A 24,870-nucleotide genomic window follows, 5' to 3' on the forward strand; every position below is an offset into this window, starting at 1 on the left:
TTTCTAATTTATTTTAGTAATAACGAAAATTGTTAGAATACACTAATATATAAATTTCTCAATACTTGATACAGAAAGATAAATTAAACTGGTTGTCAAATATTAAATTTGTATTTTTATTTCTCTAATTATAGTAGAAATTATTTGACTATCTTTTCTTACATTCTTCTTATATATTCATAACATACGTGAATACAATAAAATCTTTAATACTAAAAAAAGCTGTCGTCAAAAAATGACACATTATATAAACATATAGATTCTCATAAATGCTGTGCTATCACTTATAAATTCTAATGATACGATAAGAGTGCATGGTTACTATGGATTATAAAAATGATTAATACATGTCTTTTCTTAACATGAATTGTAGAAATGCGGATTATTCATACAAATAGTCATAGAATTATAATTAATCTTTCTTCTTTGGTTTCTTAGGATTACGCGATCGCGATTTTGCTTTGCAAAGTGGGCAAATTGGTGCATTCCTATGAATTTGTTGATGGCACGAAAGGCAAGACTTCATAGGCGGCGGTTGTTGCCTGTAAAGCAATAGAGATATCGTATTACAAAATTGGTAACAGTTAATGTTTTCACTTTTACATAAAAAATATAATAAAGGGATGAGATATACCAGTGGTACCTGAATGTTGGAGCAGGCGGCCCTGGGGCTGGCGGTAATGGTCTAGGCTCTGGTTTACTCGGCCCTTGAAGGGGTTGCGGAGCTAGGAAAGGTGTAGAACCACCTGGATGCCCAGGATGGTGTAGTCCAAGTGGTGGTAACAAGTCATCACCTCGTACTTCTACTCTCCATTCCGCTTTTTGCATTGGACGTTCAAAGTAACTATGAACAAACCGTCTACACAATAAAAGTTTGACTCAGCTCAGTCCGTAATGTCAATTTCCACATATTGACTGATATTACATGCAATTTCTCTTACTGCTGATCTTCAACAGCTTCGTGATAGTATAGATACTTACTCAGGGGAGATAAGATCTGACTCAGTCTCGTACAACTCTGGTAACCTCTCCAAACCCAAGAATTCCCTGCGCATACGATCAATGTCGTGTTTCAGTGGTTGATAATCATTGTTATGAATTAGTTTAGCAGTTTCCCTCGCCCTGTTACGTGCTTCTTCTGCTTGCTTGATCACTGATTCCATCTAGTCAAGAATAAACTTTATTATTATGATTCCATATAGTTCCAATGTATTCCATACAATTATATTTTGATTGTATTTCAAAATTTATTACCGTAAGGTCTATTCTTTTTAGCTGAATTTTTTGCATAGGTCATTTTTCTCTTTTTTTATATTTGAGAGGTGAAGAGAAAAGATAAACTATGCAAGAAATTCAGCTAAAAAGAACAAATCTAGTAATGAAACTGTCTTGAAGTATAGACTTTCAATTGGTGCGTTCGGGAAGACGCTATTAGCGCTACTTCTGTCATTCTATCTTCCTTGTTTATTAGATGTAAAACAAGAAAAGACACAAATAGCGTTAATAGCGTCTCCCCGAACGTACCTAATATATAACATCCTGTATAGTACATGTAATATAAACTACAAATTTTCAACCGACAATAAATTTTAGAATATAGTCTCTATCTTGGGGTCTGTTTTCTATTTCTGCACTAGAACTTTGTTTTACTTCAGCTAAATATCAAATATATACCTATTTCACTTTAAATTCCAAAAGTGTATGTTAGCTCAGCTATAAAAAACAGACCTTTGCTTGCAGAAACAAAAACCAAACAATGCAATTCACCGCATTGATGTCTGCATGTATCTGACGTAATTCCTCTACATGTGCCATTTTCTCTTGCATCAGCAAGTCCATCTCCTGCTTGTATTCTAATAAACATTTCTCCTCCTGTTCGGTCTGTTCCACCTCTTGCAATATTCTCTGTTTCAGTTTCTCCAATTGAAGGGTCTTTGACCTGTGAGGAGCACAACAAAATGAAACACCCAGTCAAATAAATTTCTTATGCAATGTATGAAAGGACAAGAGTCAAACGAGACTGCGTCCTCATACCTAATGTCTTTTAGAGCTTCCAGCTTCGCAAAAATCACCGCCGTTTCGGACGCCGACATGCCGGAGGTTAATCCTCGTTATTTACGATTGCTTGGAGCTCACGGAATTTCAACAACGATTTCCACTAAACTGGAGTTCGACTACTGCATATTCAATATCGGAGCGATTAACGCGATTAACGAGAAACAAAAAAACGCGTTTCACAGGAAGGGAATTACTCCGGGAGTTACGCGAGATTAAAGGGACTCCGTGAACCGGGACTTTGGCGAAGCTGTTTGACAAAATTATCAAACAGCAGTCGCGAGAGCACAGCGGACTCGGTTCATCAATCGCTTTTTTTTTCTTTTCACCCGCGTAAGATAGCGAACTTGAAATCTATGCAACGAGATAAACGCGACGCGCCATCTGGGATGCTGAGGCTCGTAATCTCGACAGGCGCTCCAATTCAATTTCCCATGACTTTTTTCTCGCGTTCTGTAGTCTTTGGATGATCCGCGATTCGCGTCAAAATTCACAATGTAATTTCATTTAATTCCATAGAATATTTCGAAGATCGGAAAATTGCACACGTGTGCACATATACGGCAAAACGTGCGGCTTATGAAATCGTAAATAAAACCCCATCTTGAAATTTAACAAATACATAAATATAAAACGCGCAGAATAAGTTTAAGATATGTTTCATTTATTTCTTGAGAATTTTCGCCTCTTTGTTGAGCCGAACACGTTTCATTCATACACCTACATTTAAGGCTTATAAACAATTAATTAGTGATTACCCAGAGAGCACAAAGTCTTCTAAAAGATGACTTAATTGTTATAAAGATATCTTTTAGTGAAAGCATATAGTCGACGAAAAGATGACTAAAAGACGACAGATATCGCACTGATAGTTATCTTATAGCCTTATCCATATGATAACTAAAAAATGAAATTGCATGACTGACAATATACATCCCATTTCTAGGGACGGAGTTCATAGTCCGGTCTTAATCTCAAGCAATGTCTTAAGACGCTAATACGACCTTCTGATTAGTTCATGACACCTCAAGGCTGAACTTAAGACGGTCTTGAATATAAGATTTGACTATGGCTGCGGTCCACTTGACGCTACAAACGCTTCGAAGCGTTTGTAGCGTCAAGTGGACCGCAGCCTATGAATACCGGTCCCTGATTGGTTCATGCACTAGCTTAAAACCATTTCGAATCTTGAACACCGTCTATGGATTCCGTCGTAGGTTCTGCAATGTTTGCCATGTCCTATGTGCAAGAGCCATTTATTTTTCATCATAGTTCTCCCTGTGGGGGAATTTAAAAAAAAATATTTCATTAGTGTGTTCATTAGATAACATGAGTGAAATTTTTCATAACCCCAGTGAGAAATGACAGTGGAATCGATGTTGATTCGACGTCGAAATCATCGAATCAACGTCAAATTGACGTCGATTCCATTGTCATTTCTCATTTTGAATAGAGTTTTAAATCATGAGTCTTAAGAAATGAACGAATTCATAATCGATTATTCTCCTCGAATTCGATTGTAATTAGTTAATTTTTTACGACTTATGACTTAAAACATCTATTGTAGATCCGGACTAATGCTGCACCTTTTATTCTATCTTGTATGATTTTCAAACACGAGAAACTGAACTTCACCACGTCCGTCTGATGGCGATCCCGCGTACTGCTCGCGAATGAGTGATAAAAAATACCAAAATAACGGAAAGATACATATCTTTTTCATATTGTCTTTTCGGCAATACGAAAAGATACCTTTTAATTGACTTTTTACTTTCCGAAAATGACAACCGTAGAAAGATGACAAAAAGATGTCTTTCTGGTTGTCATTTTCGGAAAGCAAAAAGTCAATTAAAAAGTATCTTTTCGTATTGCCGAAAAGACAATACGAAAAAGATATATATCTTTCCGTTATTTTGGTATTTTTCATCACTCATTCGCGAGCAGTACGCGGGATCGCCATCAGACGAACGTGGTGAAGTTCAGTTTCTCGTGTTTGAAAATCATACAAGATAGAATAAAAGGTGCAGCATTAGTCCGGATCTACAATAGATGTTTTAAATCATAAGTCGTAAGAAATTAACTAATTACAATCGAATTCGAGGAGAATAATCGATTATGAATTCGTTCATTTTTTAAGACTCGTGATTTAAAACTCTATTCACAGTGAGAAATGACAATGGAATCGACGTCGATTTGACGTACGATAACATCATTAACGTCTATGTTAATTATTCATTTCTATCAATTTAGATTAACTTTATTCTCGATTTAACTAATTATTTTACATCTTTTTTTTATTTATAAAAATTAGGAATAATAAACTAAAAAAAATCAGAAAAAGATAAAAAGTAAGTAAAACCAAAATTAAAGTTAATCTTATACACTGGTTGAAATGAACGTTTAATTAGATATACGATTCCATGTTTAATTATGTTCGATTTATATAATGAAAATCGCGTACAGTATACATAATTACTTCATTTATTTAAGAATCGAACGGTTATATATTTAGCACAAACGCAAGAGACATGAATAATAATGTACCATTGATCCCTATTTAACCCTGGAATAGAGCGAGTGACGTAGCACGTTACCTAACTTTCTTTAAAGTTTCGCTCCGATAAAATATTCATAACTCAGCTCTAGCAATTATATTATCTCTCGATATTGCATAATTTTAAGCCGAACGAACAACGCGTTTCTGTCAAGTAAAAATGATTCCATTTTATTTTATTTATGGGAAATATAATAGTTAATAAATAATTAAAATGTACGTTGATGTTTTATTTGCACAAATAATGTCAGGGGGCTTATTCTTGAAAAAAAAGTGAAAATTACAAAAGTAAGCAAATTCATGGTGTTGATTAATAAAGTTATAAATATTCGTTCATTTTTATAATTTTACTTTGTTTCAAGAATTCAAGAACTGTAATAAAATCCTCAGTTTCTTTTCTTTTAATTTCCCTCCCCCATTTTTACGAATTTTCTGTCTTCTTTATCTTCCGCCAGTACCTTATCGATAACGGTAAACGTTGTAAGTTTTCAGGAAACGAAAGTGGACGTAGATGGCTCCACGTGCACCATTCTTCGATACAATTCGTGAGATTGCAGATTTCAATTGATTCTGCGAAATCGATCGTTGAATAGAAAATCGTCACGATTCAACGAACAGAAGCATGCGGATCACAGAGCTGGAAAGAAGGGAACGAATAGTGAAGGGTATGACCGAAACAAGCATGCAAGAAACCCTCATAAATCTCCGCTCCCCCTCGATTTTGCCCAGGGTGCGTCCCTCGGAGATTCCGTTTTCAAGCGAGCGCGGTCAGGTGCGCGCGCGCGCACGCGCACTTGCTCGAAGATTGCGCATGCGCGGTGCGTCAGGCCCTGGAGGGGCGTAGAAAGGAGGCCATATTGTACAGTTAAATTGAAAGAACGAAAATAATTGTATCGCCGTTGGCCGATCGCTCGCGCTCGCACTGCCATCGGTACCCCCGATCTTCCGTTCCTCCGTTATCGTTCGCGTGCGACGGCGAATCCCTTTGTCAGCGCTTTGCGTCGCTCGTTCACGTCCGCGGCGGAGCCAAGAGAAGCGAGAGAGCTACGAGCACACACACGGGAGCCAATCGGCGGCTCCTCGGCCTTCTCTGCCCTTTGTATATAAGCCATACGTCGTCGCAGTAGCGCGGTTCCAATCCCCCGGGGGTAACCGACGTCGGTTCGCTGAGAAGTGCTTGTTGCTTGCTGCGGTCAAGATGGGCACTCGGGACGACGAGTACGATTATTTATTTAAAGGTATGTGTGACTAATTTTTTTTTTTCATACTCGGAAGATGATCCCCATCATGACTTTCGTTCTGCGATCGACGGGTATCGTTCCCATTTTCGCCGCGGCGACGACGTACGTCACGTCAAACGTCACCTCGTGAACGACGACCGACCGCGGTCGCCCGTCCGTGGCGAAACGCGCGCGCGATGACATCAGAAACGATGACCCACCATCGCGGCTATGTCCCGCGGAGAGAGCGTCCCGTCGTGATTCCTCGGGGCGACTTCCTGGTCGACGGCTTCGCCGATTTCGGACCTTCTCTAGATATCCCTCTCCCACCTTTCCTCCTGCCTTCTCTTCCTCGCCCCTAACTCGGCTGTTCTTTCCCCGCGCCGTGAAAAACGCCCGCGATTTATACATTACATATGTAATTGGGCGCGATATAGACACGTATCGAATACGTGCGATGGTGTTGTATCCGTTGTCCGTCGTGCGGGTATATACACGCGTGAATCCATGTGCGTGTGACATGTTTGAAATTTCTTTCGGCCTTGTCATTCCGCATCATCTGCACTTTCCTAGAACAGAAGGAGAGACAGAGAAAGAGCGAGAGAAGGGGAGGGGGAAAGAGAAAGAGAGCAAAGATACTAGAAACGTTATCGCTCGTCAGCTGGTTGTATCCATCTAAGGACCCAGACACAATGAAAAGCACAAGTAATGGAAACAGGGAATATCACACAGATAATAAACTTTGACCTATCAAATACCATGTATTAATGTGTAGCAATTTCTGGTAGGTTGAAATCTATGTGTTATTCCCTTTCTCTACTATCTGTGATTATTGTTTCTGAGTCTTTATTTTCTATTGATTTTTTAAGACAGTTAACATTAACTCCACGCCTATGGGTTTAGAAGTTTGTAGAACCATTCGTTATTTAGTATTGCTATTTTATTGGTGCTTCCATCAATTTGGTCGATCTTGACCCTTGACTTAATATATAATAGGATATAATGTCATATATTGTATTTGGTCACTGTCACTGTCGTGATCTGAATACACTGGTCATAGAAGGCAGATAAGTTGGATTAATTCTACTTCTTTTTGTTATTCAAACTTTTTTTTAATAATCACGATTTATATGCAAAAAAATCGATTTTATGGAGTTGATTTTAAAGATGAGAATTCTATATTCTGATATTTTCTATATCAATAACTATTTTAATGTGTTGAAATAATTAAATGTTTAATAATTTTAGCTTTAGATAAATGAGTAAATATGTATAATATAATGTATGGTATACATCATGTTTATATTTCTTACTTTGAGAAAGCAAATGTAGAATGAGAGAGACCAATGAGATCCCCGCCATGCCTTCTCTTCCATGCTTTATGTTTGAATAGCAATTTATAGAAAGAATAGTCATACACATATTATATGCACGCTTTACATGATCATGATGTGTCACTGATTTACTGATACCTCTGATACAACTTTTTTAGTAGTTTCATATAATTTTTTCAAATAAAGATTTCTGTGCAATGTTTATGATTTTTACGACTACTTAATGTTTGCGTTTATTATTCAATGGTTCTTTATTTTATGCAATGATAAATTTTATTTCATAATATATAGTTTTTATGTAAGAAAGATTGTTAAGCAAAAATTGTTTCAAATATCTCAAAATATAATATATAAAATATAATATATTTTTTCATTTTTTGTACTATAAAATTTATATTTAATCATACATTTTAAGATAATAGGAAACACTAAAAAATTCCTAATTGTCATTATCTTTAGGTAATAATCATAGTAATTATACCTATAATCTCTTAATATTTTAAAGCAATTGCAATCAAGCAATTACATATAAGTAGTTGATATTGCTAAGATGAGAGAAATAAAAATACAACTATAAAACTATTTATTACAAAATGTTTCAATGGTTCAATGAATCTGTCAATCTCATAAAACTTAATCGTTACAAAATATTTGTCTAATTAATTCTCTACGTCTTTTCAGTTGTTCTCATTGGAGATTCTGGAGTAGGAAAAAGTAATCTCCTATCCCGATTTACAAGAAACGAATTCAATTTGGAATCGAAGTCTACCATCGGAGTCGAATTTGCAACGCGCAGTATACAAGTAGACGGTAAAACCATCAAAGCCCAAATTTGGGATACAGCTGGGCAAGAGCGTTATCGCGCGATTACTTCTGCGTAAGTTTAATTTTACATATTTAGGATAAAAAATATGAAGGTAATAATAGCTTATTTACAATTATTTTCAGTAATGTCATTATATGAATTATAACATGAAAATTATACTCTTTAATGTTACTAAAAATATTGAGAACAAAAATCTTGACAAAACTATTGTTCTTTAAATTAAATGATAGAATGTTATGAAAGCTTTGATCTTTTTTTTAGTAAAAGTTACATTTTGTAGGCAGTTATTATTATCATTAGAATGATTACATCATATGCAAATATTCTCGCAATTAAATTTAAAAGAATAAGTTTTGAAAATTTGATATATTATGATCCAGTTGAACTTAATAGAAAAATTATAATTGATTATGTATTAATGAGACTTGTCAAAATTATTTTACTTTCAAAGTTATATGATTAAAAACTTCTATTATTTTTTAAAAAAATTAATTATATTTTTTTAAAAAATGTAGGTAAATAAAAGTGTAGAAACTTATTTCACTTAAAATTGGCATTCATTAAACTTGATATACAGCATATATATCAATAATCTTTACTTACTAGATATTACCGCGGAGCAGTTGGTGCACTACTCGTGTATGATATTGCAAAACACCTGACGTATGAAAATGTAGAAAGATGGTTACGAGAATTACGGGATCATGCTGACCAGAATATTGTGATCATGTTAGTGGGAAATAAGTCAGACTTAAGGCATCTGCGTGCTGTTCCAACTGACGAGGCTAAAGCGTTTGCTGAGAGAAATGGCTTATCTTTCATTGAAACATCCGCTTTAGATTCTACTAACGTTGAGACAGCGTTTCAAAACATATTAACAGGTAACTTTCTTATAATTTTGTATGTATTAGAATTTATTGTTTTCGAAATGGATTACAATCTCATACTTTTTCCACTCAAAAATTAACTTTTTAATCAATTTCTTTTGAATTCAGACATATATAGAGTATGAATCAAAGTCTGACTCCATATATGCTTTCCATTTAGTGACACAAGTTGACACAATCATTATCTTGGCGTTCAGTGAATAACAAAGATAGAACATCACTTGTGTCGAGACTTGTATTACTAAATAGAAAGCATGTAGTCTTTCTACTAATAGTTTTTTCTACAGAGCTATACCTTATCCAATGTTGTTTCATAAATTTAGCATGATTACATTGAATTGATTAATAAACATTGGAAACCATGTTAAAACCGTAATAGCTAATATCTTTTCCATGAAAACAATTATCAATGATGTGTGTATTTATCAATAATATATATGTGCTATCTTCTATATATTATAATTTTTGGTATTATAAAATATAGAATTTTTTCATTTTACGATATAGTAGAAATTGCAATATTACAATAGAATTAAAATTGTATGTTTTTCATGTAATATTTGCATTAAAATACTATTGTAATATAATATTTAAATATTTTTTCAATATCTGATATTATACTTTATTAAGATAAAGACTTGCCTGTATCAGAGTTAATATTTATTGTATGATAAACATCGTTCCTATTTTATTGTCTCATTTAACAAAATTTTTTGTTTTTACAGAAATATACAGAATCGTATCGCAAAAACAGATACGAGACCCACCTGAAGGTGATACAATCCGGCCACAAAATGTAGAACAAATTGAAGTCAAACCAACGATGAATGCTGAGGGAGTGCGTAAGCAGTGCTGCCAGTGACTCACCTTGTTGCTTAAAATGTGTGTACACATATATACAGTATGAATATCATGGAAGTACAGTTGGGGATAATATTTAATTTCTAACGGAAAAGATTTCGTTTATGCAGTAAAAAGTTTCTGGAATGATCATTTGTATAATAGGATAGATTTAATATAAGGAAACTATATGATTAGTTTATTATATTATTAATGTTAACTTGATTGTAAATTGAGTTAATTTTAACATATATCAAAATTAAATATTACTAAAGACACTTCTATCATGTTTCTTTCATTCCAATAATTTATATTCTATATACTGTTGACCGTATTGAAGTACTAAGTCGTTTATTTCTATTATGTACATATAACTACAGTCTCTTATACATAATTTTCTACTAAAATAATTAAAATATTTAAGTTTTTTTCTTCAAAGGATTGTTTTGTAGATTTAGAATCTACGTAAGATATTTCAAAATAACTAGATGTCTTTTTAATATATTTCTTGATTAATTCAAAATTGACATTTTCTTAGTGGATATGTCAAGTCAATATTTTTTTCGAATAACTAATGGTCGAAAATAAAAGATACTTTGTGAATCAAATTTCAAGAGCAAATGAATAATAGAACTATATTTTTCAAATAATTTTAAGAATTTCAACGTGAGGCTTTACGTATAAAAACACTAAAAATTGGAATTTCAATAATAAGGATAAATAAGGACTTTTAGAGAAAGAAAAGAAAATAAAGGGAATATTGGCTTTGAATTGGTTAAAGAATTTGTTGTTAAAAGGACACCCGGTGACTTTCGAATATTCTATATCATTAGATCACAAATGTTTTAAAATATAAAAATCAGTTCGTGTTCAACAATAAATATGTATTAATAAATATGTTGTAAATTATTTTCTATAACAGCTTACTTTTAAATTATTTTATACTTCAAAATATCTAAAGGTGAAATATCGTTAATACATTTGTTAAACTAATTTTTTGTATATATAATAATCTTTCCACTAATATTATTAGTGCCGTATTTGATTCAATATATAATTATGTATACATATAGATAATATTAAAAATTTCGTGCTTTAATTTTAATGAGAGAAATAATTTCAGTCTTTCTTAATTATTATACATAGTAATTATAAAATATTTCAACAATTCGAGATGAACATAGATATTAAGCATTGATAAAATGATTCACTTATAATCTAGGTGGTTTCTGACGTCATCATAAAGAAAGTTTACGTAAGCGTGGATGTGATTCCGAGTAATTACGGAATTATGTAATATTCGTAGATTCTAAGAAGCGTATCTATGATTTCACAATATTAGATGTTTATATATCTTTGTGTGTGCGTTGTAAACAGTTTTATTTTCAAACTTTTTTCGCGCAATAGCAATAGTAATAATAATAATAATAGGCATAGGCATATTTTTGCATATAAATATAAAGAGAGAACGCAACAAAAAACAAACTTATTTTATTCATTGTTTGCAAAATTCTTTTGTTTTCCTTTAAGGTTTAAGCAGCCATATATCTGTAATCCTTTAGAATCATTGATCCATGCTTATGTGTTTTTTTCCTACTCAGAAAATTTTTTCAGGAATTAGATTCTGAAGTTGTGCTATGTGAAATATTGGGTACATTGTATACTTAACTGTTTATTATTATCCAAATATTTTTTAAGCTTTTTCAAGTAATTTTTTTTCAAAACTTATAATTCCATAATACGTACACAATATTAATGTAATTGTATTGAGGTACTTAATCTCATACTTTAATAAAGACATACGTTAATACTTGTACATTTAAAACGTGTCTAAGAAGATATATAAAATATTATACGAAAAAGGTATGTTAATTCGAGTCAATAATAAAAGAGTATTTTATATATATATCTATATATTCCAGAATATATTTCTAAAATCATTAAATATATTCTAAAGTTTATTTCACGATTCTATTTATAATGTCGTTTTTACTAATTAAGTACACCTTCAAATTATTGCTTATAGTTTGAGTGTTATAAAGAATTGTGTAATTTTGTTTTACAGAAGCAGTCACACGGAGGAGAAAAAAGTGGGAGTACTAGTTGGCCGTAGATATAACAGGTGCATAACAGAACGAGAGTTAAGACTATGTGCGAAAGCATGTAATCTCGTATGTTAAGTTTTATCCTTATCAGTGCGAGAGAGGGTATCCATCAATCCGTATACGAGTATGCATTACATGTTCGTGAAAATAATCAAGCAAGGATAAACAACAAAAATAAAAGATTGTATGATGCTGTAAACGCGCATACACGCGCACCATTCTGTCCGCGAAAAAGATCATCTTTACTCTCTCTGTTTGTCTCTCTATCTGTCACGATATAAATTATGTTATAATATAAATAAATGTTATATTACTGCTTCTTTGTAATACATATATATACATATATATAAATGACTTCTTAACGCGTAGCGTGATCGTGAGTATGTGAACAGTTTATGATCGTATATGCAATGAAGTATTATGAATAAATACTATCATGCACTGCATATAGAAGAAAACAAATATGATAATGGGCTTACAAGGCGTATGATGAAAAAGGCGGTAAAAACAGCTTGAGATAGTTCTTTCTCGTTGCTCACTCTCGGCTCTTCGTAAATAATAGTACTAGTCTGTACAAGCTTGGGCACTACATGCTTTGGGATTACTTTATTTTTACATGAATCTTTCCAAACTTCTTACCGGATAAAATTATATAAGGACAATTATAAAGAAAGCTGTATAGAATAGGCGTTTTTCAAAACCCTAAAAAGATGTTGCTTTTTGTGGCTGTAATACATTAACGTCTCACGAGCTTTTATTGTATCCTAAATAAAATAGAGAGTGAGTAAGGTATTGATAAATCGAAGTCTATTTCTCGATGGATTACAAGAAAAATCAACGGTTTGAAATTTGTCACTTACAATAATCTTTAGGAAGATTATTTAAAAAAGCAAAATAATGCAAGATAATTATAGTGCATCATGCATACGTTTAACCTGATTTTATAGCGTGTGTAATTTATATTATCGCGATATATATATATATATACATATATATATCCGTTGTAAGAAATGAAAAATCCATTGCTTCTCGAAGCAATCTTAAAAATGGTAAGATAATCGTCACAAATATAATTACCATTTGATATAGCAGGCTTATTACTTTGTTATAAACATATACACACATACACATACAAACATGAAACTCAGAACTGTAATAAGTATAAGCGATGTCAAAGTGACCATAGTTTTCTACAGATATTTTTGAGTTATTACTGTATCCGTAGGCCACAAGCTACAAAACTTAGGAAAGGCAAATTATAATTTCCTTTAAACTAAGTAGAATAAATTTTATATATATATACATACAGCAGAAAAATATAATTTAAGATAGAGAAGATTGTTTTATCCTCATCAGTTAAATACGAAAAGATATTATATCTATAACAATAGATTATTAATAATGCCTTGTATTTCGTTATTTTATTAATAAAATATCAAACTTGCTTTTAAGATAAATGATTACATTGAATGTATCCATAAATACTTGACATAGGTAACATGACTTCCATTTTTATGTTGTGATAAAACACTTATATGATAGAAATAATTTTACTGCTTCCTATGGAATATAATTTATTACTGACGTAAAAAAAAAACTAATTGAGAAACAAATATGTTTTATATATATAATTTTATGCAATATATAAATATTGTATAGTACTAATGATCGCTGAAATTATTTCATGCATAAAAAAATGTCCTTAAGTCATAAAACTATAATATATGAAAAATATTTCTATATATTGTATATATAAACATACAAAATATTCGATCTTATATTTTTAATTTGTAACTTGTTATAAATTTATAGAAGAGTGTTATAATTTATATATTATATACACAATCAGTATTAAAAGGATGCATGAAAACAAATTAGATGTTTTATAAAGATAGTGCTATTGGGTTTTATATAGATACTAAACTTGAGCTTTGTATAGATACTATTTTATAAAGATAGTATTATTGGGCTTTATATTACATATACATAATAAAGCTTAATTTATCGCATAAGTAACAAAAATTAACTATTTTTAATCTTAAATTACTTACAAAGCAAAAGATTATGAAGACACGGGTAAAGATGCTGACTCCAGACGAATAGTGTTTCTCTGAGAATTACCATGATTTTTCTGTCGCCATTCAAGCCATCGTGATAATTCTGGACTTTGAGAAGCATCGTTAAGATCAGTCCGACCTTCTAACTGCTGATAATATGCTTCTCGAAGTAATCGAAAGGTCTGTACATTTTTATATGGTAATTGTGTCATAGGATCTAAATATTTAGCAGCCAACCTATCAATCCAAAAAATTCTTAATTTTTTTAAATGCTGTAACATTAACCCTTAAATGCTGTAACATTAACCCTTAAATGCAACACGAAAACAACACACTTGGATATGATACATCCAACCCAATTCGATCGCTTATAACTTTCATAAAAATGAAAGTATTGTAAACAATTTTTTTTTAAATCAAAACCAAATATTAATCCTGCTGTCCAAATTTATACGATCTTATTATTTGGATCGACATAATTAAAAATTTTTTAAATAAATAAATAAATTACATTTTAAGCCAAATAGACTCGAACAAATCAGTAGGATTAAGAAACATAACAATATCAAACAAATATATATGTATTTTTATTAATAAAAAAAGTTATAAACAATGAAAAAGCATTAGAAAAAAGAAGAGTATAGAGTCCGATCAAAATTCGGTTTCGGTTTCGGCCGAAATTAAAAGAAAATTTCGCTGGGTAAACTGAAATTATACAAGTTGCAACACACCGGTGAGCGTTTAAAAAAACAGCTGTTAGATTTTAAATTATTAACTCGTTGATTAAGCTTAAGACAATTTGAGTACAAACTTTGATGTGATCCTAATAATAACTGTGATTTAATTTCTTTTAAAAGTAGAGACTGCAATATTATTATATTATTATAGTTAGATATTTTAATAAAATCTTGTTTTTTTAAGAATATATAAATTTGTCATATGATTTCTAAAAATCATACGGTCTCTGTAAAATTAATTTAAAAATGTCGATTTCGACTCCGGCCGAAAAAAATGTGACTCCGTTAGCTTCTTTCTCTTTTTTTTTTTTTTTTTAATAAGACTTATCTAAGTTTCGATTTCGGTTGGAGGTCAAAATGTGGTTTTCGGTTGAACTCTATGGTGAAAAGACATTTAAGGGTTAATATTAATTTTTTTATAAATAATAAAATATAGAAATATGTAATTGTAAATGTAAGAAACTTTTAAATAGTATTTTTTACCGTGTGATTGCGCATAGAGGTTTCAGTGGCGGCCTTCGTTGTGTCGATTTCTTAAATACATCTGAATATGATTGTTCGTTTTCAAAAGTAATAAACGTTCGTTCATAAAATGTCCCAGTTTCTTCGCCATGTATCTTTTTAGTGGAATCAGAGGGAGCTGTATCTACAGATTCCTCTTTATTATCATCTTTTCCATCTATTTTTGACTCTGTTTCACTGAAATTTATTAAATTGGAATTACAATATATTAAAAAACAATAATATAATATACGGACAAAGAGAGCGTTAACACAGCGCGGGAATTGGTGCGCAATTTATAATAATCAAATAATATTCACATAATATATTAAAATTGTACAATGACCGTCGATACAAACTTATTTGGACGTTTCGGTTTTCTTCAAACCATCTTCAGCAAATTCATAGATTAATATTATAGATGTCTTGACAAAATAGTTGAAAAATGTTGAAATTATGCTCTATGTGAGACCGAGGATGAGTATCTCCCTACTGTCTGGTTGGAAATTGCCTAATTTTTCTTTTCGCTGTTTAGTCAAGTGACTAATTAAAGAGTACAATAGGCATAATTATCATTTGCAATGTAATGAATTCAATGTATGCTTATTTTACTCACCCTCCTTCTCCATAGATCACAACTCAGTTATTCAGAGCGTAGTAAGTCAAATTATAAAAGTTACGATTACAAGACGTAAATATTTCCTCTTTATTAAATTAAATATAAAATATACAATATAACATGTGCTATCCAGATGGAAGTCAGACAAGCAATGACCGTCAAAATTATAATCTAAAAGCCACATCTGTAGAAATAACTATACGTCATATACAATGTAATAAACAAATTAAAGGCGAATACATAATGTCACTATTTGAATCTCTCTAAAATGCTCGCATAAGTGGTGCAAAAACCCCATGTCATGATTGTAAATTCAAACTATTTGATTGCAATTGAATATTCAGCATTTCAAATATGAGCCTTTTACTCAATTGTCTTTCTTTATCTAAGAATTTTACGTTCTTTTGTTCGAATTCATGGCTGTGATCACAGATTCACAGGAAGTATTTTGTTGATGTAATTTCTGTGTTCTTTTATTCTCGTTTTTAATAGACGTCGTATTTGTCTAACATAGGTTGCATAGTCTCGATATTGAATATTTTATACACAATATTTTTGTTGGAACTTGAAGGGAGTGTCCTTTTGGTCTTTTATGATTTAATATATTGAATACAATATATTAAATTTAGTATTTTGAAAACTTGTTTTGTGGACTTATCTCTTATTCATACCTTTTTATATTTTATCAGAAAAAGTTAAATAAATGAAATATACCTCTTCTCTTTTTGAGAGCTGTCAGAACCTGTATTATTAGAATTTCCATTTTTCTCATCATCGCATTCAACATTGATCTTTTCTTCTTCATTTACTTCAGATAATACCATGACCGGCATAGACAATGATTGATATCTGATCATTGGTCCAACGTGCGTTTTTCTCACAGTCCTCGTAGTCTTTTTTTCATTTTCTAGTTTCTGATACTTTTCTGTAAGTGTAGAACAATTATATAGCTATTTCTTAAAGGTATATTCTTATTTAGTCTTATTTTTAATTTTATTTAATTTTCTTCAAGAAAGAAATTTTATCTTCAAGAAAGAAAACGTCCAAATAAAGGACGTTGTTAAATGTTTTACACATACCTAAGGATTTCAAATTAAGCTCCTCTGTTTGTAACGCTTCTTCCAGTAATTCCTCCTGAGTGGGTTTCCATATGTCATGCTTTACAATTTTGACCTTTCGCCTCTGATCCTCGTTTCTCTCACGTAAACGTTTCTGTGTAGCTGCTGACTTTGCGGCAGTAGAGCGGCGAATTGATTTTCTTTCTGCATAACATTACAAAGTGGATGTATTGAAAAGAAAAACATTTAATATGCTAAGTATTTATGTTACCTATACTATCTATGTAAATCTTTTCTTGTTTTGGTTGTTTTATTTTTTTCTCCTTGGGCGTCGAATGTGTATGCAACGTGGCAGGTTTAGGCTCCTTATATGCTTTCGTTACTAATCTGCGTTTCTTTTTCGGTCCCTCTTGCTCAGTATCAGAAACTGGCTCATCATTCTCATCAATGCTGAAGTCCGAATCCACTTCGTCCTCAGCTTCATCTTCTTCTCTAAAATTCAATCGTTTATGTACTTTGTTATGAATTTTTGTTGCATAAATGTAATAAATGAATAAGAATAAATAGAATTATAAAAGCTACAAACAAGTAATCGTGATCCTGTTCCACTTCGTCAAAGCCACCATACGTAGTTTTGTAAAAATCATCTTCCTCTTCTTCGTTTAACAACTTTGCCATTTTATTGCCAGCGTTTGTACGCTTTTCCCTTGTCGCAGCCATCGTTATAAAACTTTCTGTCCAACTTTCGATACAACTAATATGTATACGTTATCTAATTACGTCTTGCACCTTAAAGATTTTAAAAGGACAAAAAATGTAAAAATTATTAGATAATATTTTAATAATTGTTGTTGATAAGTTATTCTATTGTCAAGTGAGGTTAGATTTACCTAGATCAGAACCTTCAGTCTTGCAATATTCAATTCTATTTCCAGTTTTTCTTTCCCCAAGTTTACATTTAATAAGGATATTATTTTATCACTCGTTGAGAAGTTCACAAATACTTGTTGATAAATTTTCTTGTACTCTGTCTATGAGACACGAATAGCACGATATCATGCAGATATCTATCAGCTGTTTATAAATGCAAACATACCTCGACAGTCTCGACATCTCTAATCATGGAATCCAACTGCATTATCATAATATGGTATATCATAGTCAGTTATCAAGATAATTCGATATTTATGCCATCTTACAGCTCGTAGCGAATAAAAATTTCAAAGTTCTTGTTACGATCGTATTTTTCCAATCATATGTTGGTCATATGTTCACATATCATTCACACATTATAGATCCATTCGCGTTGCTTGCACTTTTGACACTCGGCATCTTCGCTTTCTCTCTTTTCAAGGCCAAATATATATCTATCTCATTTTAAGTGCAAAAATATTTGAGGATTTCATGCAACGCGAACAGACCTTATATTCTCATAGAAGGTGCAGTGGCTGCGTTCAGCAGACTCAACAGTTTTGCAACCGTTTTATGATTGTCTGCTGAGATAGGACCATTCTTCTAGATCTAAAAGTATGATCCAATTAGCGCGAAGGAAACTTACAACAGTTGCAAAACAAACGTTCTGCTGAACGCACCCATTCCATTTCACGCATGATTGCACATGATTGGTGCGTTCGGGGAGACGCTATTAGCGCTACTTCTGTCATTCTATCTTTGTTGTTTATTAGACGTAAAACAAGGATAGAATAATAACAGAATAGCGCTAATAGCGACTCCCCGAACGCACCTGATGTGTTAATGCGCGTAATCATTTAGCCTTGTTTAACATTCGATGAATAACAAGGACAAATGATGTATCATGCGCCTCATGCACATCATGCTGATTATGCGTGAAACGGAACGCAGTCAGAATCGTACAGATAAGATAAGCGTGCGTCACATTGTGTTATAAAAATTTTGTACGTTTTTTACTATTATGCGATAAGTATTCTTCAATTAACACCCAGTTCTACTATTAAAAATTATAACTACCTTGTAACAAATTGTAAACAAAGGATGCTTTCCATTTGTTGACACAAGCTGATATAATTAGTGTCATTCTATCTTTGTTATTTATGAAATGTCAAGTAAGATAAAATGATGTTTGTGTCGAGTGTGTCGACTTGTGTCAAAATGGAAAGCTTCCATAATAAACATATTGTTTTATAATAAAAATTAATCATTCTACGAGATAACAAGTTCTGGTCATTATATTCACATGATTCTTATTCTATAGAACATGTATTTTCCCACTATATATATATATATATATATAAAAGTAATGAAATGCTTATGAACTTGTGAATTAGTGCTGAGACACCACCATATTATACCTTTTCATAAATCTTCATGTTTTTTTTTATATGTGCTTCTTATTTACTGATACAATTAAGTCGACACAAACGTCGTTTTATCTTTTTTAACAATTCCATTCCAACAAAAATAAAATAATACTTTTGGCGAAAGCGTCCTATATATTTATACATAATTCTTTTTCAATGTACATACATTTGTATTATTTTGTAACAAATAAAATAAGTTTGAATAAAATGAATTTGCTTTGCTATCAATATGATACACCCTGCTGAATCAATGTTAATAATTTTTCATTCAACAATATAAATGTAATATAACATATGTTACACATAACATTTTTGAGTAGTAAATTATATAATATTGATGTAATATGTTATTATTAGTTTGTATTCAACAGAATGTTATAACATATACAATATCGTAATGTAATAATGATGCAATAATATTGCAACAATAATGTAACATAAAGATCTTTTAGAATTTCGCAGATGTTTGTAATGTCCTTCAGATATTTGTCTCCCATGTTGTCTAATCTTGTTTTTACTGCTTTGGTAGATACAGTGGGGAGAAGTGCTATCTCATTTATAGAACCTCAAGCTTCAAGATTATTCAGTCAAAAAGTAAACCAGCAAGGTAGCAATCATGACTGAAACTGTGGAACAAATTTTAGAGCAATATATACCACAAAACAAATTGACTGAAGTAAAACGTATTTTATATGGGCATTCATCTACGTAAGACTTTATATTGCAAAATATATCTTTTTCTATCTGTGGATATATCACTTATATAAGAATTTATTTAATTATACTGGTTAAAAGAAAATATTAAACTTTATGAATAAAGATGTGTATATTTTTATTTTGCAAATATTAATCTTATAACTATTTGATCACAATAATAATTATAACAATTTGTTTGCTTAATGCATATTTATATGTACATGTATTGAACATATACTTTATCAGAGAATACAAGAAATATAAAATATAAAGTTCTTGATAGAATATAGTTTTGTAAAACAGAGTTAAATCTAAGTTATGCACAACATAAATGTTAAAAAGTTTAAACAATACACCTTTACATATTATTTTTAGTCCATTAGGTATAGAATATGAAGATAAAAATTTTGAAGTAAAAGGATGGCAGATGCTTAGTCGAGTCCATGAAGAGCTTCGTGCTCCACGTCTAATTCGCGTTGGACTGATTCAACATAGCATAGTAGCACCGACAACAGATTCTATTCAAAATCAACGAGATGCAATATATAACAAAGTTAAATCATATATTGTACAAGCAGCTCAATACAACGTTAACATTTTATGTCTTCAAGAAGCATGGCGTATGTGAAAAATCCATTAGTTATATATAATATATATAGTTATTAAATTATGTTATATAGTATTATAATTTTATTATATATGCAATATATAAATTTGTATAATAATCAATCTATACGATTATTGCAGCTATGCCGTTCGCTTTTTGCACGAGGGAAAAGTATCCGTGGTGCGAGTTTGCCGAGGATGCTGAAACAGGACCTACCACTGTGTTTCTGTCTGAGCTCGCTAAGAAATACAATATGGTAATAGTATCACCGATTTTAGAGAGAGATTCTGTTGACGGTGATACTATCTGGAACACCTCCGTGGTGATCAATATAGATGGTACAGTCCTTGGGAAACATAGAAAGAATCATATTCCTCGTATCGGAGATTTTAACGAATCTACCTACTACATGGAAGGCAACACAGGGCATCCAGTATTCGATACTCCCTTTGCACGCATCGCGATTAATATATGTTATGGACGTCATCATCCATTGAACTGGTTGATGTTTGGTTTAAATGGGGCGGAAGTGAGTCATGGATTATAAGCATTTCTAAATAAGATAATAAGTAAATTCGGCGTACAATATTATTTCTTATAAAATTTGAAATTGATTTTCTTTAGAGGAAAAATTTATCGTTCCATAATTTTCCTAATTTCACAATCTAATTAATATAATCTTATCCGGATTTCTCAATCATATAATATCTTTTATATTTTTCAGATCGTTTTTAATCCATCTGCAACTATTCAAGGATTATCGGAACATTTATGGCCAATCGAAGCAAGATGCGCCGCGATAGCAAATAGTTATTACACTTGTGCTATCAATCGCGTAGGAACTGAGAATTTTGCAAATGAATTTACTTCTGGTGATGGGAAACCAGCGCATAACGACTTTGGATTCTTTTATGGATCTAGTTATATTACTGCCCCTGATGGCTCGCGAACTCCAAGTCTAAATCGGCACAAAGATGGACTTCTCGTTGGAGAATTGGACCTCAATATGTGTCGACATGTGAAAGATATTTGGGGATTTAGGGTGAGTGTTTCATATTCTTTTATTATTCGTTGTATGTATAGAATAATATATAAAATCATAATGACAATAAGTTTGGCAAATACATTAATACTTGTAATTCAAGAAAATATTAAGTAATAATACTGTAGATATTTAGTGAACAGAATTAATTCACATAATAAAAATATGTACTTTAAATTTACTCGAAAAAATTGTTTGAAAAAAAAACAGAGATTAAATGAATTGTTATTAAAATATGATTGATAAGGAATATATTTTATCGAATATATTCCAAAAATTCTTTTTTATACCTTCAACTATTCAAATTCTATTTTGTTTATTTTGTTTAATGTATCTTTTAGATGACACAACGGCTCGACATGTATGCTAAAGAACTTGCTGAATATGTTTCAAAGCGGGATGGTAAACAAGATTAAAAACAAAACAATTGCATTTATAAAGTCTTTACAAAGTTATAATTAAAATTAAAATACGTTTATCAATTTATAAATTTTAATAAATTCAAAATCAAATGTTCTTGTATCGTCTATCGCTATTAAATGTATATATATATATAATCAATTTTCATATTTTTAAAAATAAAATTCAATTTAATATTTTGCGCTTCAGGCTCAGCATTAGGTTTAAAATATTTAACGTGAGGTTAACAAATTTTTCTAAGGTTAACAAAATTTATATTTTTCTACGCAAATGATTTATTTATTCCATGTGATTTTTTTATATACATAAATTGAAATTCATATATATGAATTCCATAAAAAGAAAATTGTAAAGTTATTTCACTTTCTTGTGTAATATTTTTTAATAAGATTTCCAAAATTTATATATATTTTCAAACTTGTATATTTTATAAAATTTGCATTAATCTAAAAATCTTTTAATTGATACGGTCAAAATCTTATTACAAATGCTTCGAAACATGATTTATCAATCAGAAGAAAGAATTTTACTAAGTAATTGATCAAAAAATACTTCAAAGCATTTGTAATATCACATCCTCAATATAATTTATAATAACATTTTGTACAATATTAATATAAAATCTATTTTCAAGTTTTGTTTTGGTGAATTGATATAATAATTTACAGTTTTATACAATAATGAAATTTTATACAATAACTAATTGATAAAAATATTTATATATACATATACAACCTCTAAGAAAATTTTTATTATTATTATGCTGAATATTAAGACTATCAAATCAATTAGATTTATAATATATTCTGGATATATATTTTATGTGGAAAAAAGATTATAAAATATATAACTTAGCTAAACTCGAAAACTGTATGTCAATTATACAATTGCATCATTATATCATTAGAAATATAAAAAAGATTTTTTCATAAAATTAGATAATTATTGATAATAACATAATTTAATTACAGATGTGAATTTTAATTTTTAGAAGATAATAATGCAATTGTAGCTAATTGTAAAGCAAAATAAAATATTAATAAAACGCTGTAAACCTTTAATTATATATTTTATATATTATAAATACATATTTAATTATAAATTTATATTTTACATAATTCCTTATTAGTTAATTAGAAAGATTTTTCAGATTACCTACATATTTTATTCTCTATTGTATTTACAACATTTATCCAGTGGACGTATTGTCTACTACCGCGTTATGTGTTTGTTTGCGATAATGTAAAGCTTCTTGATAAGCTTTCTTTACGGCTTTTCTGTCCGTAGGTTTACGCGATTCGATTAATTTTGCTTCGTCCACTTCTTGTGATACGCCAAGTTTTTCTAATTTCTCACCTGGCAGCCATTGCCTGAAAAACGTTAAATGGTAATATTTTCACTGTTTGTCAATTATGTTCACTTTTATAAAATTGAATATTTTTACTGTTTGTAAATTACATGTTTGCTTTTATAAAATTGAAAAATATTTATTTCTCAAAATTCTGTATCTTCCTGCTTTGAAATTATCTCTTCATGCGATTAACAAATTTATTATATCATATATGTATATGTTTTATATACTGAACATACATATATGTATAAATATATACATGGTGTCTGGTAAGTTTTGACAAAGCGCTTGTGTGTAGATAGAGCAGACTAAACTGAGTCGAATAGTCCTCTACCATTTTGCAATTTTCACAATAGTTATTTTCTTCTCATAAAATTCTTAAGAGTTCTATGAGAAGAAAATAAACAATTTTTGTCTCTTGCAGTTTTTCTGTAAAGTTGATAATATTTGAGTATAAAATTATTGAAGACCAATATTCGGCAATTTTTAGTAATTAATATCTTGTTAACTATTGTGAAAATTGCAAAATGGTAGAGGACTTTTCGACTCAGTTTAGTCTGCTCTATCTACACACAAGCGCTTTGTCAAAACTTACCAGCCACTCTGTATAAAAGCATGTATATACGAAAAATATTTGTATCTGTGTATAATAAATAGAATATTTTTGATTGAGAATGGAAATATTTTTCTATCAAAATTTATTTTCAATTTTTTAATTAACATAATTTTTCAAAATGTGAGTTAAAATTTATTATTTCTTTTACTCTTGCTAAAATGCAAATTAAATATCTTATATGTTTCTACATTTACGAATAATTACCACGTGCGCTTCGTATCAAAGAAAAGCACAAGAAAAACTGGATCTTTGTAATTATCTGCAAGCGCCAGAACATCATCAGGTGGTGCTGGAATCGGCACCCCTTTATGTATAGTGCCTCGAGGCGTATTAGGATCAATGATTAAGGCTGGATACCAAGGATATCCACGACATTTAGCCCATACAAGTTGCAAAGCTTCTAAACCACTACTGGTGCTCGTTTGTTTAGTTTCGTTTTCTTTTTTTGTATCAGTAATTTCTTGTCGTTGCTTCTGCTCTTCTAGATCAGGAGAAGTGGATCTACTTGTGGGGCAACTACTACAGCTCGATGATTGACTTTCTCCTTCACCCACATCACTATCCAGTGCTCCACTCCTAGAAGTATTAGTCGTGTATACAAGTTTTTGTAACATAAATATTATTAATGTAAACCAATTATAAGCATTAACAAAAAAGCATTACATATTAAAAAATATCTTTTGTGTGTGTGTGTGTGTGAAATTACCTATATATTTTAAAACTATCACTTTGTTTCTTTTTATCATCTTCCGGAAGAAACATTTGACTGCTTTTAGCATTACGCGCTCTAGCTTTGCGAGTGAACAACACTGCTGTTCTCCTATTTACACCCCCGCTAATTTCCTTCTCATTGGACTGTGATTCTGTTTCCACACGATTACGATTCGATCTTTCTCTCTTTCTAGATTTAGAACCGACTTGTTCGGGTTCAGAGACTGGATTAACCTCAGGAAAGTCTTTGCGAGTCTGTTCTATCAAGGCTCCACCTTGTTCTTTCATTTTCATT

General features: G+C 31.0%; 5 protein-coding genes across 9 annotated transcripts in view; 2 read left to right on the plus strand and 3 right to left on the minus strand.

The window, feature by feature from the left end:
* Nucleotides 1-276: 276 nt before the first annotated feature.
* On the minus strand, nucleotides 277-2,437 carry LOC108720590 (zinc finger C4H2 domain-containing protein). Of its 4 annotated transcripts, none has more exons than XM_018444686.1 (5): nucleotides 2,035-2,437; nucleotides 1,768-1,939; nucleotides 982-1,163; nucleotides 635-859; nucleotides 277-542 (listed from the first exon to the last, which is right to left on the minus strand). In XM_018444686.1, exons 1-5 carry the CDS (start codon nucleotides 2,091-2,093, stop codon nucleotides 413-415), a joined length of 768 nt encoding a protein of 255 aa, XP_018300188.1. In that variant the 5' UTR covers nucleotides 2,094-2,437; the 3' UTR covers nucleotides 277-412. The 4 variants fall into 4 exon arrangements, with proteins under 4 accessions (XP_018300188.1, XP_018300192.1, XP_018300191.1 ...); XM_018444690.1 differs by having other exon boundaries at nucleotides 413-542; nucleotides 644-844; XM_018444689.1 differs by having other exon boundaries at nucleotides 413-542; nucleotides 635-844.
* A 2,993-nt stretch (nucleotides 2,438-5,430) lies between these two features.
* Rab11 (RAS oncogene family member Rab11) lies at nucleotides 5,431-12,111 on the plus strand. Its single transcript, XM_018444717.1, has 5 exons — nucleotides 5,431-5,847; nucleotides 7,845-8,040; nucleotides 8,596-8,870; nucleotides 9,602-9,758; nucleotides 11,782-12,111. The coding sequence occupies exons 1-4, from the start codon at nucleotides 5,808-5,810 to the stop codon at nucleotides 9,736-9,738; spliced, it is 648 nt and encodes a 215-aa protein (XP_018300219.1). The 5' UTR covers nucleotides 5,431-5,807; the 3' UTR covers nucleotides 9,739-9,758; nucleotides 11,782-12,111.
* A 1,704-nt stretch (nucleotides 12,112-13,815) lies between these two features.
* On the minus strand, nucleotides 13,816-17,857 carry YL-1 (Vacuolar protein sorting-associated protein YL-1). Its single transcript, XM_018444716.1, has 7 exons — nucleotides 17,684-17,857; nucleotides 17,380-17,582; nucleotides 17,065-17,285; nucleotides 16,815-16,997; nucleotides 16,450-16,660; nucleotides 15,099-15,314; nucleotides 13,816-14,115 (listed from the first exon to the last, which is right to left on the minus strand). Exons 2-7 carry the CDS (start codon nucleotides 17,511-17,513, stop codon nucleotides 13,884-13,886), a joined length of 1,197 nt encoding a protein of 398 aa, XP_018300218.1. The 5' UTR covers nucleotides 17,514-17,582; nucleotides 17,684-17,857; the 3' UTR covers nucleotides 13,816-13,883.
* Nucleotides 17,858-18,597: 740 nt separating this feature from the next.
* Nucleotides 18,598-21,897, plus strand: pyd3 (beta-ureidopropionase pyd3). 2 transcript variants are annotated; one of them, XM_018444683.1, is made up of 6 exons: nucleotides 18,598-18,709; nucleotides 19,662-19,840; nucleotides 20,204-20,448; nucleotides 20,576-20,964; nucleotides 21,160-21,477; nucleotides 21,819-21,897. In XM_018444683.1, the coding sequence occupies exons 2-6, from the start codon at nucleotides 19,749-19,751 to the stop codon at nucleotides 21,891-21,893; spliced, it is 1,119 nt and encodes a 372-aa protein (XP_018300185.1). In that variant the 5' UTR covers nucleotides 18,598-18,709; nucleotides 19,662-19,748; the 3' UTR covers nucleotides 21,894-21,897. The 2 variants fall into 2 exon arrangements, with proteins under 2 accessions (XP_018300185.1, XP_018300184.1); XM_018444682.1 differs by lacking the exon at nucleotides 18,598-18,709 and having other exon boundaries at nucleotides 19,610-19,840.
* Nucleotides 21,898-23,023: 1,126 nt separating this feature from the next.
* The window catches only part of Br140 (bromodomain-containing protein 140), a 5,852-nt gene continuing 4,005 nt past the window's right edge, over nucleotides 23,024-24,870 (minus strand). The window contains exons 6-8 of the mRNA XM_018444675.1: nucleotides 24,571-24,870; nucleotides 24,069-24,440; nucleotides 23,024-23,267 (exon numbers count right to left, since the gene is read on the minus strand). The exon at nucleotides 24,571-24,870 is cut by the window's right edge and continues 104 nt beyond it. Of these exons, the coding sequence (XP_018300177.1) occupies nucleotides 23,087-23,267; nucleotides 24,069-24,440; nucleotides 24,571-24,870 (853 nt within the window). The 3' untranslated portion in view covers nucleotides 23,024-23,086. The remainder of the gene's footprint in view (nucleotides 23,268-24,068; nucleotides 24,441-24,570) is intronic.

Source organism: Mycetomoellerius zeteki, unplaced genomic scaffold, assembly GCF_001594055.1.
Source record: "Mycetomoellerius zeteki isolate Tzet28-1 unplaced genomic scaffold, Tzet1.0 scaffold153, whole genome shotgun sequence".
Taxonomy (NCBI): domain Eukaryota; kingdom Metazoa; phylum Arthropoda; class Insecta; order Hymenoptera; family Formicidae; genus Mycetomoellerius; species Mycetomoellerius zeteki.